Source organism: Dunckerocampus dactyliophorus, chromosome 10 (genome assembly GCF_027744805.1).
Source record: "Dunckerocampus dactyliophorus isolate RoL2022-P2 chromosome 10, RoL_Ddac_1.1, whole genome shotgun sequence".
NCBI lineage: Eukaryota > Metazoa > Chordata > Actinopteri > Syngnathiformes > Syngnathidae > Dunckerocampus > Dunckerocampus dactyliophorus.
Genome location: NC_072828.1, coordinates 21,208,928 through 21,227,214, shown reverse-complemented (window position 1 = coordinate 21,227,214; position 18,287 = coordinate 21,208,928). Strand labels below are relative to the sequence as shown.

At 39.5% G+C, this 18,287-nt stretch overlaps 1 protein-coding gene across 4 annotated transcripts in view; it reads right to left on the bottom strand.

The window, feature by feature from the left end:
- Window positions 1–446: 446 nt before the first annotated feature.
- The window catches only part of LOC129188774 (collagen alpha-1(XXIV) chain), a 111,532-nt gene continuing 93,691 nt past the window's right edge, over window positions 447–18,287 (bottom strand). For all 4 annotated transcript variants that reach the window (XM_054789762.1, XM_054789763.1, XM_054789761.1 and 1 more), the window contains 13 exons: window positions 14,203–14,310; window positions 14,008–14,115; window positions 12,110–12,163; window positions 11,972–12,034; window positions 11,006–11,059; window positions 10,824–10,859; window positions 9,263–9,298; window positions 8,642–8,668; window positions 6,509–6,574; window positions 6,187–6,355; window positions 5,901–6,010; window positions 4,397–4,633; window positions 447–1,794 (listed from right to left, as the gene is read on the bottom strand). In XM_054789762.1, the coding sequence (XP_054645737.1) occupies window positions 1,648–1,794; window positions 4,397–4,633; window positions 5,901–6,010; window positions 6,187–6,355; window positions 6,509–6,574; window positions 8,642–8,668; window positions 9,263–9,298; window positions 10,824–10,859; window positions 11,006–11,059; window positions 11,972–12,034; window positions 12,110–12,163; window positions 14,008–14,115; window positions 14,203–14,310 (1,215 nt within the window). In that variant the 3' untranslated portion in view covers window positions 447–1,647. The remainder of the gene's footprint in view (window positions 1,795–4,396; window positions 4,634–5,900; window positions 6,011–6,186; window positions 6,356–6,508; window positions 6,575–8,641; window positions 8,669–9,262; window positions 9,299–10,823; window positions 10,860–11,005; window positions 11,060–11,971; window positions 12,035–12,109; window positions 12,164–14,007; window positions 14,116–14,202; window positions 14,311–18,287) is intronic.

Here is an 18,287-nt window from a genome sequence, read left to right as displayed (position 1 = left end):
ACGGCCTGTTTTTATTAGCCCCCGGCACGTTGTGAAATTAACTGAAATTAACTTGAAATGGTGATACCATTAACTAATAAAAATGTAAATTGTTATTTAAATATATACTGTTTATGTACCATTCTTTTAGCCATTTTGCAAAAAGTATATAATAATAAAGTGGCTTCCGTATCCTTTGATTTTTCAGTCTGCGGCCCTCGGTGGAAGAAGTTTAGATGAACATTTGACATGTCAGAGGTCACTGAAGCTGGTGTTGATCTGCTGACTCGCCATCTCTGTTGTAGATCACCCCAAAGGTGTCGGATGAGCTAAAGGACAGGGACGTCACTCGGATTGAAAGACAGCGGAGGCTTGGGTTGGAATTCCAACTTAAGTTGTCATACAGACGGTACACCTTACATATAACTATATAAAAAAACACAACCACTCTTGGATAAAATGTTCAATTTATTTGTCATCATATTTATTATTTACACAAATGCATCAATTTCTTTGATCCAGAGGATTTATATGATCATACTTTGCTCAAAGTAATATAATTTAAGGATATGATGACTGTGTTTTAAAGAATTCTGGCTCTGGCCCACTGTAGCTGCCAGTTCACTGAGCTACCTCTGATCAAACCGAAGTAACAGTGTGATGAACATACAGTTGCAGGTGTGAACACAGAAAAACACCGCCGACACATAAATACCGTACTTCTATAAGCGTGGTCGAACAAATAGTTCTCTGAGAGTATTATTTACTGTTGTACAGTAATGTGAAAAACCAAAAAGGATATAAATAAACAATGTATGCTGGCAATATATACACAGGAAATGCAAAAACCTACTGATGACTCATTCTTTGTTGCAGCACCAATGATAGGATTCCCCTGAAGAACCTACCACATGTAAGCCAAAGCTACAAAAACACGTAGCAAACTAAACAACGGTTCATAAATTAAAAGCAAGCAAACACAACATAACAAACCTTGATGTAACCGGTACATACGACACAAAGGAACCAAAGACTAACCTCAAAGCAACTATTTTAGAAAGCAAGGTAGAGGTAGAGCACCATCTGTCAAGATGAACAGGTCCGACTGTGTAGGACCAAAGATTACATTTCATGAAAACAATGTCCATATTGCCTTTGACTGGAAATAATTTCAACAAAATCCACATGCTATTGCACTCATATACACCTTTAGTTACACAGTGCTCCCATTGAGAGACCCGGAACACTCCTTCAGGTTGGGTCTGAGTGTCTGGGGTTGGGGGAGGCGAGGTGGGTTTTGGCAGAGTATGATTGGCTGCTGCATAGTGAGGCCCAACCCTGTGATCAGGGGGCAATATGGGTCCATATATACAAGCCAGCCTGAGCACCAGTTGACTAATACCGAAACAAGCAAAAACATCGTATACATGTATCTGATGAATACAGTTGCACGCTATTCTTATTTGTTGGACTGGGTGTTCCGCATGGATTGAGTGGTTCTAGCTGGAGATTGTCTGTTTTTCTCCTCACATGCCGGTCTTAAAAAAATCAAATCTCCAAAGACGTAACATTTGGGGTGAAAATGCCTCCTTGGTAGGAAGACATTTATTGAGCCAGCCCATTAATAAGTAGTTTATGTGAACGACGCAGAGGATGACGATGTTAACTTCAAAAAAAGCAGACAGGACCAACTTCTATATGTTGCTGAACATTGGGATGCGGCGTTGCAATTTCCTCTATGTCTACTATAGGTAGCTGGTGACTCTCCTGAGTATGGAAGAAGAAACGTGACTGGTGCCAGCTGCCATCTTGGATCTGCAACACAATGGATGAAGGAAGTGATAACAGTGAATCACATGACTAATGTTTGAAATTCAGTGGTCTAATGTTTTTTTTTAGATAAAGACAGAGTTGAGCAGGGGCCCCGAAGCGCAGCCCGCGGCTGCCTTTTTATTGTGCCGCGGCAAAAATCTGTAGTAACTTACAAGAATAAAGTTAAAATATTAAGAGAAAAAAAGTGAAGTAATCTAATGAGAAAATGTTATAATTTTATGAAAATAACATTCTAATAAAATTATGAGGAAAACTTACGTCATTTTAGTCACATACAGTTGAAGTAAACTAAAAAAGTTTGAATTTGAGAGTTTTTTTAAGCTGTAATATTCTAAGTTACAAACAAAATGGCAAATAAAGTTATCATTTTTGGAAATCCAGATTGCGTAAAAAGTTATTATGTTACCAGAATTAAGTCAAAATATTATGGCAATAAAATCATAATCACAAGAAAAAAAATTACAAGAAGTTGAAATAGTTTGAAAATATAAAAAAAACAGCACAGATGGCAAAAAAAGCTGTAATTTTAGGAGAATAAAGTCAAACTATTAAGAGGAAAAAAAGTCGGATCCTAATGAGAAAAAAATCTCTAAATTTTATGAGAATAAATAGTTTGAAAATTTAAAAAAACAGCACAGATGGCAAAAAAAGCTGTAATTTTAGGAGAATAAAGTCAAACTATTAAGAGGAAAAAAAGTCGGATCCTAATGAGAAAAAAATTAAATATAAATTTAATGAGAATAAACTTGTTTATTATTATTTGTTTTTTAATATGAGAACAATTTTTTTGGAAAACGTGGCTGAGGAAAGAGTTATAATATTATGGGAATAAAGTTAAATACTATGAGAATAAAGTAATGCCATTACAAAGAGGAAATTTAATAAAATTATTTAAGAAGAAAGTTGAAATACTAGTTGAAAAAAAATTGAAAAACAAAACAAAACAAAAAAAAAGAGCAAAGACCTAAGTTCACACTAATAATACGCTGTTTCAGTGGTAAGTTTTGGCTTCTTACATTGTCCTTCTTCCCCACTCAAGTTGAAACACCTTAAATTTAGAATAAGTAAATTGGAGAGGCTAACTAGTTAGCTCAGTAGCTTGCTATGCTAGCAGCGGCTGTCTCTTTTGTCTTTGCAGTGATCCCGTAGCCTGGGCAATGTGGTGTAAACAAAGAATGAAAGGAGTGTAAAGGTGACTATAGGGGTGTTATTTCATGTGTACAGGGCTCTAATAATGTTAAAACCGTATTTAGAAAGTCAAACAGGTTTTCTATGCTGTAACTACCAAAATATTCCATTTATTAATATTGAATCCTACTTTGCGGAAATTCACTTATCGCAGTCGGTTCTGGAACCACCAATAAAGGAGGAACGACTGTATTTCTACAGGAGCCATCTGTGTTTTTAGCAGTATTTTTCTGATATTTTCATGATATCAAATGAAGATGCCAAAAATGCTGGACTGTGTCACACAGACAGTTGTTTCTCATATTGTGGTTATTACAGTATATTCAGTAAGAGGACAAATACACTCGCTCCAAAAAAAGAAAGGAACAGACACACACACATAAAAAAAACATGCTAGACAGCTATACTGACATGGTGCAATGTGATAGGAACCAAAAGATGCCACATCCTGAATTTAAAGGCACCCTGAAAATCAAAGGGAACAAATGATAAGGCAGGCTAGTACATTTTGCTGAAGTACCAGTGCAGGAACCCATGACCCACTGCAGCAACGTTGGGTCTAATAATGGGAAAATTTCATCGGCAGTCAGGGTGCCATTGTCTAGCCTGTAGGCTTCTTCAGACCCTTTCATCTCTGTCACATGTACTCTGGGTGACCCTGCTCTCAGGACGCAGTGCACATGGCGCCTGTGGTGGAGCTGCCCAGTTGAGTGCCACGGTGCCAGGCAGTGCCAAATAGCCTGAGTCTGTTTGTGATGACTTTGTCAGAGACAGTCACACCAGTGGCCTACAGGCGGTAAATGTGTAGGCCTCTGGCAAAGTTCATCCTGTTCCTCCTTGCACAAAGGACCAGATACAGTCCTATTCATGGTTTAATGACCCTGTCTCCTGGAATCTCTTCCATGTTTCTGAGACTGTGCCGGGAGACACAGCACACCACATATTGATGTGCTATCATGCGCTAACCTCTGTAGGGTCCAGGAATCGCCTCATGCTACCAGTAGCCAGATGAAGATGTCAGCGCCCTCACTATGAACAAACATTCTCGTTTTGGGGTCGTCTCAATGTTGCCCTTCTAGTGTTCCTGTTATGTATTTTATGAACATATCCCGGAAGTTTAATTGCCTTGATGCTATATTCTGATTCCTTACAGTTACTTTTATTATATTTTTGATACCACTACTGTATTGAACCCTATGATATTGTACAGGTGTACCTGCTGTTGTGGGAGGTGAGAGTAGGCAGGTTTTACAGGTAATTCATATTCATATTAATTCATATGCATATTAAAAGATCCTCATGTGCAAAATATATCACAAGAACAACATATGGGGTAAAAAAAAAAAGGCAAAATATGACAATTTTGGAAAAAAACAGGACTCGGCTGCAGTCCTACCTTGCACTCATCTTGTAGCACATATGGTTCAAGTAGCGTGTCGGTCTCAAACATTTGATTGTTCCAGCCTTGAAACCGAAGATTGGCGCTCTCTTTATGCATGTGGCCAGGAGAGCTGAAGCCGTCTGCGGTGCTGTTGGAAAGATCCGTTAGGCAGTGGAGTGTGATGCTATGGCTGGCCTCAGTACTCAGTAAGTGGAGAAACTTCATTTGGACTTTCCCTACACCAAACACCATCTGCAGGGACAAAGACAGAGGTGCCATCAATCTGTCATCATAACTGCATTTGGGTAAAATTGGCTTATGACAAAGACCTTCTACAACTGCCTCAGTATAAGAGCTGAGACTGTTAATAGGGTCAGGGTGAATGTTTATTGTTTTGTTGCACCATACATCTTTAGGTTTGCCTATGAATATTCTCATTCATCCAGGTCATTGTATTGTCAAGGCATTGAATCGATCACAACTGGACTGTTCAGGTTGTCTTAGAATACGTTTCGATACCAGCCACCAGCCCACAGGCCAGAGAGAAAGAGCATCAGCACCTGAGGGATGCCCTTAAAACGTATGGTTACCCCAGCTGGTTGTTTGTAAGTGCATCTCGTTCCAGAAAGAACAAAAACAAGGTGGCTGAGGGAGAATCGAGTAGCAGACGCAATAACATTGTCATCCCTTATGTCTCAGGTCTACCTGAGAAACTTAGAAGGATTTTTAACAAACACAACATACCAGTGAACCTCAAACCTGCTACCACTTTGAGACAGAGGTTGGAACACCCCAAAGACAGGACACTTCATACCCAAAAAAACAATCTGGTGTATGCTGTCCGATTTTTACATTGGGGAAACCAAGCAGCTACTGACCAGGCGCATGTAACAACACAGATGGGCTAACTCTTCAGGTCAAGATTCTGTGGTCTACCTGCACATCAAAGAGAAAGAGGACAAAAATGTACACATTCTGGACAGAGAAGACAGATGGTTTGAAAGAGGAATGAGGGAAGTCATCTACTTTAAGGTTGAGAAGCCATCTCGGAACAGAAGGGGTGGCCTACGACACCACCTTTCTCCCACGCGCAGTGCTTTCCTTCCATCTTTTCCTAAAACCACCTTGGTTTCAGGTGGGTCCATGACCACCATTACATCTGAATGGGATGCTAACGAAGGTTGATACCACTCATGACCACCGTTGGCGAGCAGAGGCCTGACTCCATTGTATCCTAATGATTGTCATTTGACACCACTAAAGAGCAAAACCATTCCTGTCTGGACCTGCCTCCTCCTTTAGAGAATAAATTGACCGGATCTTGGACCAAGTTCCCAGACGAGAGCTGTCCTATCTAGTCTGACTGGTGTGTGTCCCACTTAGCATTTGAGCATGAACTGATGAAACCTGCTCGGATAAGAGGTGAAATGTCTTCTAAGACAACCTGAACAGTCAGTTGCAATCGATCCGATGCCCTGAGAATCTCCAGGCTTGATAAATGTGTATTTTTAAATGTTACCTTATTAGAAGCCAGTGGATGTAAACAGGTCTGACCCCCTGCAGTGAAGTTGCAAAAAACCTGGAAAGCATCTGAAGTGCAGCCAAGGTTTGGATCAATCCAGAACCATCCTTGAAATGCACATTTAGAGAGAAAGGGAACGAGGTGAGAAAAGTGGGTTTCAGGGTTAAGGTATAAATTATCAAAAAAAAAACCCATCACATTAATTTATTATCATATTGCTTTTTTTTATTTCGTATTATTTCTAATCATTTATGATCATGTGATGTCATCAATCAGCTCTCACCATCTTTTAGCTTGTGATGACAATCCAGCAAGTCTTTACAGACACGAGAGGGGTTCTCTCTGGTTCCCAGAGGCTTTTTGATGCTCTCGATCACACTGCTCAGGTAATGCAGAGTGTGAAAAATCTCGGAATTCTGGTCTGGCAGGCTCACCTCGGTGTTTTGGAAATGCTGGTCAGAAAATCGCAAAATATCAAAGACAAATACAGGTCACACCAAATTGTGTAAATGCTAGATTTGTTTTCGACTGAAGCAAATTCATGCAAATCTGTCTGCTATGCATTCAAATTTCCCAACCTTTATTGAATAAATTTAATACTTCACCTCTTTCCCAGGGGCAGCTTTAGAGTCAGAGAGGCTGTAGAATGCCGAGTCCTCATATAGCTGCCTCTGTGGGGTCAAGGTAAACATGCTTTATTTTATTTAACAAAAATAGACTTCCCCACGTAATTAAAGAAAAAAATCTAAAAATTCTACCTTCACTTCAATTTATTGGGATATTTTTTTAAAGAATTGAATGTATTTTCATATGAGAGTAAAGTCTTGCATCAAAAAGCCGTCACATTATTCCCCTGCGGAGGGGTAAATGAAACATTCCACTAGTTATCACACAATGTGTGGAGACAAAAAAAGACTTTTCAAGTTTTTCCTGGTGTCTTACAATTGTTTAAACAGGGTGAGGTCATTCAGAAAGCTACATTTGACCTAAAGCTACAACATGCAAGAGGCAGAACTTCATACCAGGGGTCTACAAAATAAATGGGGGACATTTTCCATTTTTTTATTGGCCCTCAGCATATTCCATGCATCCATCCATTTTCTATCCCGCTCGTCCTCACTAGGGTCACGGGTATGCTGGAGCTGATCCCAGCTGTCTTTGGGCGAGCGGCGGGGTACACTCTGGACTGTACGTGTACGTCAACAGTCCAACCACTCAATGCGTCCCTTGCAAGGTAATGTAATTCATGCAGGGCAGAGTATGGGTAAGTGAAATACAGTGGTACCTCGGTTTTTGTATGCAATGCTTTTACACAGGACAAAAATTATTGCTAAAAATGTCTCGGTTTTCATTTACTGTCTCGATTATCGTACGGTCAAACAGTGCGACTAGTAAACTAGTCCAGTACCCAAACAAAGCATCCCGCGTTGGTGACTCAGTGTGCGTGAAGACTGGATAGTGGTTCTTTTAGAGTTAGGACACTATCGACATATTCTGGCCAGGGAATGCTTTAATCATCTTTATTGTGTGTAGTTTACTTGTTCATAGAACGCACACAGAACGGTGGACAACTCCGTATCTGTCTCCTTTCTTCCTCTTACATAGCATTGTGCACCTTGCACTAATGAGGCACTCAAGCACATTGTGGATTTCTGAGTGTTATGCGAGGCTTTCAGACAGTTTGTGCTTTTTAAAAATTGAGTACGGCTGCAAAATAACCCACAGAGAGGCACAAAAATGCTGCAGGTTCCTGAACTTTGATCAAGATAGTTAGAAACACTGTTGCATTTGAGAAAGAACTCCTTGCAAAGTAAGAAGGGAGCATCTGCTACAATAGGATTTTATGTAAAGGTTGCAAGTTAACACAGGTTGCAGAGGGAACGGTTTCAGGGAGACACATAACAGATAGTGAGCCGTCCAGTGTGTGTAATGATGATTGTACCCGCTGCTGAAGTTTACAATAAAGTTCAGTGGGCAAATAAACAGCTCTAACCGTCCACTCTTTAAAGCTACATTTGTAACAGACTAGAGTGAAACTGTGTGCGCGTGTCTCTTCTGTCCCCTTCCCAACTCCCTCCACTCATCTCTGTGTTCACCAACAAGTCTTCAATAAACGTAAAAAAAGTGATGCATTGTTTTCTGCATATAAAACCATAAATACTCTGTATAAAATCAATTTTTTGCTAAGATTTTTTGGTGTCTGGAACTGATGAGTTGGCTTGCACAGTTCACGTATTTGTGTGCATTTGTCAAAAACAAGATCTGATGGAAAGTAAAATGGCTCAGTTGAAATTTAAGCTTGTGTAATGTTAGATTTAAAATGCACTGCCCGGCCAAAAAAAGATCACCACCTGGATTTAACTTAGCAAATAAGTAAGAGCCTCCTATTGGGTAATTACTGCATGGGCGATTATGTTTCAACTGGCAAAGTTTAACAATAACTCATGCAACGAGTATCTTCTCAACAACCATGTCGAAAGTCACATCCTGCCGTTGTGGAAAAGATTTAAATTTGCTTCAGAATGGTCAAATTATTGGCATGCATCAAGCATGCGAAATCACCTAAGGAGACAGCTGAAACTACTAAAATTGGGGTAAGAACTGTCCAACGCATTATTAAAAAGTGAAAGGACAGTGAGAAAATTGTGCACAGTGGTCCAAATGTTCTGTCATTTGTACAAGATCCTGGTGAAAAATGAAAGCAACTATAGACATAAATAAATGTTGTTCTTACTTACATTCGGACCTGGCGCACCAGGTGGGCCCTATGAAAGGATGAGAAACAAACATCAAACAAGTGCAGATAGTTCCCTCTATATCATGGGGCTTTGAAGTTCCATAGTTTAGGTTGAACCCATCGACTGGCGCATGCGAACTGGTACTGGTGTGGTACAACACCCAGCCAGTGCTTGTCCTAAGACCGGCTAAATGGGAGTGTTGCGTCCTGAAGGGCATCCACCCTAAAACAATAAGACCCCTGATGGCAGAACTACTTTATTAACTGGGATTGACATGTGGGTTCCAACATTGGCTCGGGCCTTCCTGTGTACCTTAGTGGATTCTCCTTGTGCTTGTACTATCTTTCCACGTGCTCTGACGTCCTCCCTCAGTTCCAAAATACAGCAGTGATTTTAGACTCAGACCAAATTGCCCGTATGTGTGTGATGAGGGATCGCCAAAATTGACAATAAATGTATTGATTAATCAATATATTCTGAAAGGGGTGGAAACCCCAGTTTTCATGCCAGTGCCATATTGAGCAGAATAATGTTATGTTTTATGTTTCATGATAAACAATACAATTTAAATAACGTTGGTCACAAACATCTGCTGTGTATGTTGAAAGAACAGAAACTTACTCTCGGTCCTGGGCTTCCATGTGGTCCTTGAGGTCCCTAAAACATATAATTTTGTTGTAAAAATGTTAAAAATAATCATTTTGATGAATATGACAGATACAGCAATGGAAGGAGAAGAAATGTCAACTCTCTGTATTGATGGGAATTTCGGCTCTTTTTAGGGAGCCGAGCCAAAAGAACCGGTTCCCTTAAGATGTCCTTTCAGATTCCAAACGGCTCATCAGATTTTCTTGTTGCTTACTAAAATTGCGTTTTTAAAATCAGAATACGTGCAAAATGAATTTCTAATGTATAACTATAATATATCAAATGCTGAATATGTATTTGCTCAACATTGAACAGGCTGCTACATAAAAAAACATACATTAGACCCATTTTTTGTGTGTATTATTTGTAAATTTCCATCTATTTACAGTGGAAAAAAAAACAACAAAACATTGCACAACAAAATACAAATTTAAATGTGCAAACCTAAATGAAAAAAACGCATCCAGGTAGCAGTTTTTGCTGGTCTTAAGTGAACACTGGAATGCAGAAACACAAAGTGCCTCAACATTTGATTCCCGCTCCTCGTTTTCATCACCTTCCCAGCTTTCTTGTGTATGTAACCCCTCCCTCTCCCGTTTGCTTAGCGACGACAAGTAAGGCACCGCACATTTTGACCAATCACGCGCAGCTTCAACAGGAAAAAAAGCTAAGAAAAAACGACGGCTCGTTCACTTTTCAGCTGTTTCGGTCACGAATGTCCCATCACTGATTGTATGACAAAAACGTATCTCCACAGCTTTGAAAGTCTCTATGTGATCTATAAATAAAAACACTGTGATTTGTATGTTTCAACTATGCCTATAGGCTTTGTAAGAAAATAGCTGGGCAGGACATGTCACATCATGTGACATTTCTGATGAAGTCAAAGCATGTCAAGGTAAAAAAAAACTTTACACATTAAAAAAAAAATCTATTAAAAAAAAAAAATATATATATATATAGTATAAATAATTTTGGACTGATTCCACCACCAGGCTCAACGCTATAGAAACACTTGGCAGTCTTGAGATGTGGTGGATATTTCTGACGGCCCTGGACTGGGAAACTCATCTTAGTTTACATTACATACAATGAGCTGTGATAAATGCTGCGGTTTGTCGTTCCAACAAGTTGACAAGGCATTTCCTCAACAATGCTTACACAAGGTTGTTTGAAAGTACAGCAAGGACGCACGAGCTCCAATAGACACAAGCTTCTTTCACTGTCTGACTGAGCCGTGTCAAAGTGATAGCACTAAAATGAGTTTATGCAAAGCTGCCGCTGATGCCCAGCTTGCATTTATTCATCGATAAACAAAGTCTTTCCCATGCACAGTCTTCCTTACAGCCGTAAGCTAATTTGAGGTGGCGCCATGAATGGAGCCAAGAACGATTTTGCACTCCGATGAGTGTAATCGTGATATACAGTAAGCACAGGGGGTATGAGTTGTAATCATATATAGAAAATGAAAATAATCTTCATGCACTTGCACATTTTTTTGAATTTGTGATTGCAGGTTGCAAACAGATCTTACCATTTCACCACTGCTTCCCCTTGGACCTCGTGGCCCCTGTAGAATTGAAAAATAAACACAAACTATTGACTAATGTTTGTTTCATGTCTATTTTTATATTTTCATTCCCTTATAACCGTCTGTCATCATACCCCCCACCACAGCTTTATTGCACATGCATACACTCACACACAGAAACCTACAGGTTTTCCCATTGGACCCATTTTTCCTTCAGGCCCTACTGGTCCGGCGAATCCCTGAAAGAAACATTAATATTGAGTGTGACTCTATTTTTATACAATACGAGTTCCAGAGACCTCTGAAGGGAATACTCCAGTACATTCGTCCCTCGCCACTTCCACTTCGAATTTCGCAGTTTGACTTTATGACAGTTTTTTTAAAAAATATATTCATAAATCATGCTGCTGAATATGGCCAACTATTAGTAAAAAAAAAAGCATATTTAAGCAAATGTTAGGTATTTTTGCCTCAATTAAGCATTTTCAAGTGTAAAAATTGCTAAATGAACTAAAATACTAATATAAGGCATGCATTCAAAGACAATGATGAAATCTAGTATTTTACACTGGTCACGAGGTGTCAGTGTTACTGTAATGTTCTGTGAGGCACACAAGGATCAAACTTGATCACCGGAACACCAGGCTTTTATTGCAGGTTTGATTGTCTCACAACAGGTACCATAATCCCTAACAAAAATCCCTAATAAAAACACAGGCTACTTTTGCGGGAGTTACCCAGGCAAAGCTAAAACTCAACTTTGAACCCATGACATCACTTCCTGTTTGCCTCTCTTTCAGGTTGTGTAAGGAACACATTTTTAGCGACACACACAAGCACGGGTATTGTTTATGTCTTAAATGGCTTATTTACTTTTATTTGGTCAGCCTACTCACTACTACTATATTGAGTATTACAACTGTAAAGGTGACTATAGGTGTGTTATTTATTGTCTAGAGGGCTCTAATAATGTAAAAAAAAAACATTTAGAAGGTCGTAAACAGGTTTCCTATGCTATAGCTTTCGAAAATAATCCATTCATAAATAAAGAATCCTACTTCGTGGAAATTCAGTTATCACGGTCGGGTCTGGAACCAATTAACCGTGATAAACAAGGGATTACTGTATTTCTCATTACAGCATGAACTTACCATAGTACCCATAGGGCCTTTGGGGCCAAGGTAACCTTTCAGTCCGACATCCCCATATGGGCCCTAAGGAAAGGAGAATCTTTTCGTTTTAATTGCACTTTTATGATTCAGCATTCAGTTGGTATCCTATTTTCTTACCTTTGGACCTGGAAAGCCCTGCAAACCAACCATTCCCGGATTGCCTGGTTCACCCTGGAACACGTACAATCACATTATCACTAATGAGGTGTTTTATCCATCTATAACAAGACAAAGTTCACAGGAGTGTACAAATGTGTGTGCGTTTTTTTTTTTTTTTGTTTTACAAGGCCATTCCCAAACCAATAGAAATGCAATACGCTGGCCTTTACACAACCCCTCTGCATGTCAAAAGAACTAGGGCACATGCACAATGGTTTATGTCTGGATCAACAGTAGTCCCAGCCCACACGCACACACATCACAGACACACACTCTGATAGGGGTTCAGTGTCTGCACCCAAATCTGTCTGAGGTCTGTCTGTCGTCCAGGGTGGCAGCCCCACTGTTTATGCAGCCAGTCATCCACATCCTCTAGACAGATCCACTTTCAGGCCAACAGCTTTGGCCAAGCAACTCTATTCACTAAATAGTGTAAAACGATCTGACCCAAGGGCTAGATTTTGCTTTCTGTTTCATCAACATCAATGGAGATTGGAGCGAAGGGAGGGGAAAGCAAAGGATTGAATGTTGTTTTTTTCTTGGGAGTTACATAAGTAAAGTGGAACACCTTTTTTGGGTCTCTGGAGTGTGAGGATCTTACATAACTTGGCCTTACCAAGCAAAATGTTTCCATCCATCGTCTTTACCAGATAATTCTACTGCATTTTGGATGGAAAAGTGTCCATCACATGCATTCCTAAGATCACTGCAGTCTGAGCCCCCAAAGCTACTGTACTGTATATTTAGTGAGGTATTGAAAAATGGCTTTTTATGGTAACCATCAGTGTTTAAGGAGGAACACATTTGAAGGGACAGCGTTAATTTAGAAAACGCAATGCAGTATCAAACATCATTTTTGAGTAGATACTGATTCAGTGTGTAAACGTACACATACTTAGCTTGCCTTGTAACACCGTGCATCACTACACTGATCCTTGAAAGAGGAAAAAAACATTTTGGCTATGTTTTTCATTTAATATGATACATCAACTGACCCCCAATAATTTCAACACCATTCCAAAATGCTTATAAATTTGTTTATTTGTTCAATTTGTCATAAAAAAACATAAAAAAACGAGATTTAAACTGCTAGCATCATAAAACTCTCATAAAGTGTCCAGGCAATGTTTTAGCAATATTTTGTTATTCTTAACTCCAATGCAAGAGTAAAAAAACAAGTTAACCACTATATAATACAAACATAACGTATGCATGTTACGTATGGATTCCGTCCCTAAACCGTGATGTAAGTTAAGTTTTGTTGAAGTTGGATCTTATACCTAAATCATATTATTATACTTAAATGAACTCCTGAGAACCTCACACTGTACACAGAATGCATATAAAATAGTGTAATAAAACACTAAATAAAATAATTAAATAAAACAGTAATAAACAAAAGGACATTTCCTTAATTTTATCCTTGTGGTTGTTTTGCACACTTGGACGATATTACAAGGAGGGAGAGACAGGCATATTTGGGAGGAAGGCTCAATAATGACAGCGCTACAGTGCTTATGCTGTTATCACTGTCTATTTCATAGGAGCAGATATTTTCACATGTTCAAAGATACCTTCCTTATCTTTCATGATAGTTGTCATGTTTCAGCAGCTTGGATTGGGCACGCAGCCAAGATTGATTTCTCCCGTCTTAAAATATTTAATTAGACTTTCACTTTCACTTTTTATGCACCACCACCAGATGAGTCTGCCTCACTTCCTTAGGAATCATGATGGAGATTAAACTTACATAGTGAACTCAAAAGAACAAAAGTGACGTTGTCCGTGTAGTGAAGTGACTACGTGTTCAGGGTGTTGACTGAATGTCGCTCCTATAAATGCATGAAAGTACTCACTGGTTGTCCTTTGGTTCCTGTCTCGCCCTTCCTGCCTTGGTCACCTGTTGCCCCCTCCATGCCTTTGAGCCCAGACAATCCCCTATCTCCTGGTAGGCCCAGGTCCCCCTGAACCAATTAAAAAAGAAAGAACTTTTTCAGTAAAAACATACTGTAAAAAAATCATTGGTTAAACTTTATTTCTGTCATTTTCACCTTCTGACCAGGTGCTCCAATTTCTCCAGGTGGCCCTGGATGTCCAACACTCCCCCTGGGACCTGGACGTCCAGCAGGTCCTACTGGCCCAACCAAGCCTCTGTGACCCTGAAACATCATTCAGTTGTCAAAATAAAAATATCACCGTACTCACACTAATTAGAGGACGGCTTGTTTTAATTTAATGAAATTGACAATTCCATAAAAAGGTTTGGCTAAAAAAAAAGCAAATTCAGCTCTATCAAAGTTCAGCATGCTATGGCCAAACACATTTTGTAAATGTGTGCATAGTTGTAAACCACACAGCCTCTCTGCTGGTCATAATATTTCTTGACAATTTGCTCCAAAGTGAACCGCAAAACGGACTGCCTGTCACTAAGATGCTCTCTCACGCTGCAGACCAAAGTGGTTTCCTGCTCCGTCAATTGCCTGATGAGGCAGAATAATGAGTGACGAGTGATATTAGAACAACTGATTGAGTGGGTCCTTGACTCACATATGGCTTCTGTTCCTCAGTCAAGATTATGGTAAGTCTGAATGAACCTGCTAGGAAGTTATCAAATGAACCCACAATCTACAGGCACTGGGAAGTTCTTGCATAAGAGACAGACTCAGCTTAAAAATGAAAATACTGACAAAGCCCTCACAGGAATGCATGCTTAAGACATAACACGTGTGCTATTACAAGCAAAAAGAATCATACTACTACGATTTGATTTGGAGGAATCTGACTCGACTGAGTCGAATTGCATGAAAATGTTGTGTGATCAGCATTATACCATTCTGACTATATGGGGGTGCCCACAGATGCTACCGTGCATAAATTTTCACATACAGTGTCCTTATTTTTGTTATACATAGTCTATTTTGAGGCAAAACCAGCCTAATTTGTGTTAACACAGAACTGAAAATGATGCGTGTGTTTAACTATAAAGACCTATACTTACTATGCATTAATAAATTCGCCCGCTACTGTTGCACAAGCCAAAGGAGCTGAGGCGAGCGCTAGGATGACCGTCAATATGGACGGACTTATTAGCAGGCTCATAATGGCTACTAAAAAAAAATCATCCAAAGTGTGGATATTTTTTTTTTTAAAAAAGGTTAAAGACAAGCAAGTAAACTACAACTTGTGACAGCAGCTTCTTACGTATCACATCACATATACAACTTTTTACAACATGTTAAAATATATTTTGATTTTCAGTATGCGGCCCTCGGTGTAAAAAGTTTGAACACCCTTGTTTCTAGGGCCTAGATTTCCAAAGTGGGATATGCGTACCCCCAGGGGTACACCAATTTTCATAGGGGCACGTGAATAAAAATGAAAAACAACTAGCACTCACAATTAACTCTCTAAATTACGAGTGCGCCTGAATGCCTCACAGCACAAGGAGAACAGAGCAGAAAGGAGACAGAGCATGAAATTGTTTACTGCGCTGTGTGCAAAATATGAACAAATAAGCAAGTTCTGATTATTGTTGTGTGCATTCAGAGTTTTCAATCTGGAAGATTTCCAATCCCCACACGGTGCAGCGGTGAAAACCTGTTACTGTGAGTGGGGATTCCCCCGAAAATGAATCTTTATCACTTGAACTTCGGATACTGCTTTATCGTGATTGTTAAAATTTCCCCTTCAATTTGGTATTAAATGAATATGCAGACTTAAACCACAGCCATTGTGAGTGGACAAAAAAGTGAAGCTCAAATTCAACCCATTCAAACACAAAACTGGAATAAAAGATATGTAGGATGATTACTTATCTATTTATCAGTGCTGAAAATACATATTTTTCACCTGGAATTACGTTACATTAAAATTAATTATCCAATTCATTATGTTCAATATTTCAAGTTAATGAAGACAGAAAGGTTAATTTTTATCAGCGTCCAGGAGTAAGGGGTACATGGCTCCAGGTGAAATGTCTGAAGGGGTTACACGTCTGTAAAAAGTTTGGGAACCACTGGTCTAGGGGATGGGATTAAGTGATGTGACCAACTGAATATGCTTTCCCAGAACCTGGTGGGTCTTTTCAGAACAATTCTGATGCACAGGAAAACTTGACACTTTTATAACCTATTTTATTGCTGACATGATGAAAATACCATAACGTACAAAATCTGATACACACTTTTTGGTCTGACCATTCCGGTAGAAACATGCTGAAACACATGGTGGGATCCTAAGACCAGCCTTTACTCACTAAAGACCTAAGAAAGGCCCCTTTGAAGAATATATACAGTATTTGACTCAAATAAGTCAAGCGATGACTGAAGTGGTGAGGAGTAACATCAACACAAATTTGCAGTCAGTTTCTTTTACCACGCCTGTATCGCCTCAAGGATACTGATTTGTCTGATTTTTCCACAAGCAAAAGGTGGAAGGTAAACACTTGATGGAGTATGGTGAGTTTTCGAAGCTCACGGTGTGATCATCAGTCAAACGGCAGCTGACGCTACCATGTGGCCAACAGCCGCCCGTATGTGTGTGACAGTCAGAAGGCTAAGCTAATAACCTGAAAAATAACTGAATTCATCGGACGAGATGAGCAGGCTTTGTCAGCGGTAGAAGACACCGGGTTCGCCGAGTGCTTTCACACTTACCTGGAAGTCCTGCCAGAGCACCGCCAATGTACTCTCACGCCCAAAGTCTCCTTAAAGAAGGCGTCTCGAGTTTCACGAGTGAGATATGTTCTCTTCAAAAAGTAAGTGCAATATGTTTTTTCTCTAAATTAAGGTGATTTTATGGTTCCCTTTTTCATATCATATAGCCAGTAGCAGGGGTGCAGCCAGAAACTCTGGGTCCCATGAAAAAAATAACGTTGACCCCCCTCCCTAATTACTTAATTACTAATTTTATTAGTAATTAGCTATGTTTGGGCCCCTTAGTAATCAAGGGACCCTGGAATTGTCCTGACTTTTCCCCTTTCTATGGCCCCGCTGGTAGTCAAGGGACCTTGGAATTGTCCTGACTTCTCCCCTTTCTACGGCCCCCCTGGCCAATCAGCCAATTTCAGTCCTGGATGATCGCTATGAGAATCGGCAGCATAAAACCCTGATCGGAGCATCCCTATAATCTAATATATAATTATAATAAAATATATAATTGTGCATGTCCCATATCAAATAACTCAGCACCAAAACAACAAACCTCAACCAAAAATGCCTTCCTGCTGGGAAACTGGCAGCATCAAGACAACAACCAGTTCAATTTCTGTACCGCTGCTCATAGCTATTACTATGTCAAACACAGCAGAAAGACTCAAAACCCATCTATTAAATAAATTCCATCCTTTCACAAAATGCATCCAACTGGCAATAAGAGTAGAACAGAGTATGGGATTGATCATCAAAACCTGACAGACGTTTTGAGAATAAAGCCACTGAGATACTACTGTGATCCCTGTAGTTTAAAGCAGCCAAAAATAGTGGTGTGTTCAGGCGAGGTGGTTTAAAATAAAGCTACAAAAGAAGACTAGCAATATCTATGAATAATAGTGTTTCTAATTCGTAATTACAGTTGCATTATGCAGTAACTAAAGTCACAGTGTCACACCACAATAATACATGATTGTGCCTGAAAGAAAGACAAGAGGGAAGAACTGAATACCATCATTCAGTCTTGAGATGCAGCTAAATGTCTCGCTCTGTGTCATACTGTCCCATAACACAACTGCATTTTACCCTGGTCACTGGTAAAATGACAAAAACTGGTAAAAACTCACTAGAGACGACCACCATTATTGATCCAGTCAGAGGAGGGCTGAATAGCATTGCGCAAAGTCACCAAAGTTAACAAGCAGTTAACGTGTGAATGAGCAAAAGCAAATAAACAATGATTACAAGGAAAAGTCAAGGGAATTGTTTCTCATTAAATGAAAGCTGTGGATTGTTTTGACCTCTAAAAGCAAATGGTGACCACATGTCTGTGTGATCAAGCAGTCCAGAAACAATGATCTCCATGCAGGTTTCATTTTAATGCTACATAATGGAGAAAAAAATCTTCAACTGCACAAAACAGGGTTTCTATAAATGATTTGTAGTTGTCGTTTCTTGTTGAGTGTCCTGCAATGTGACAATAATGC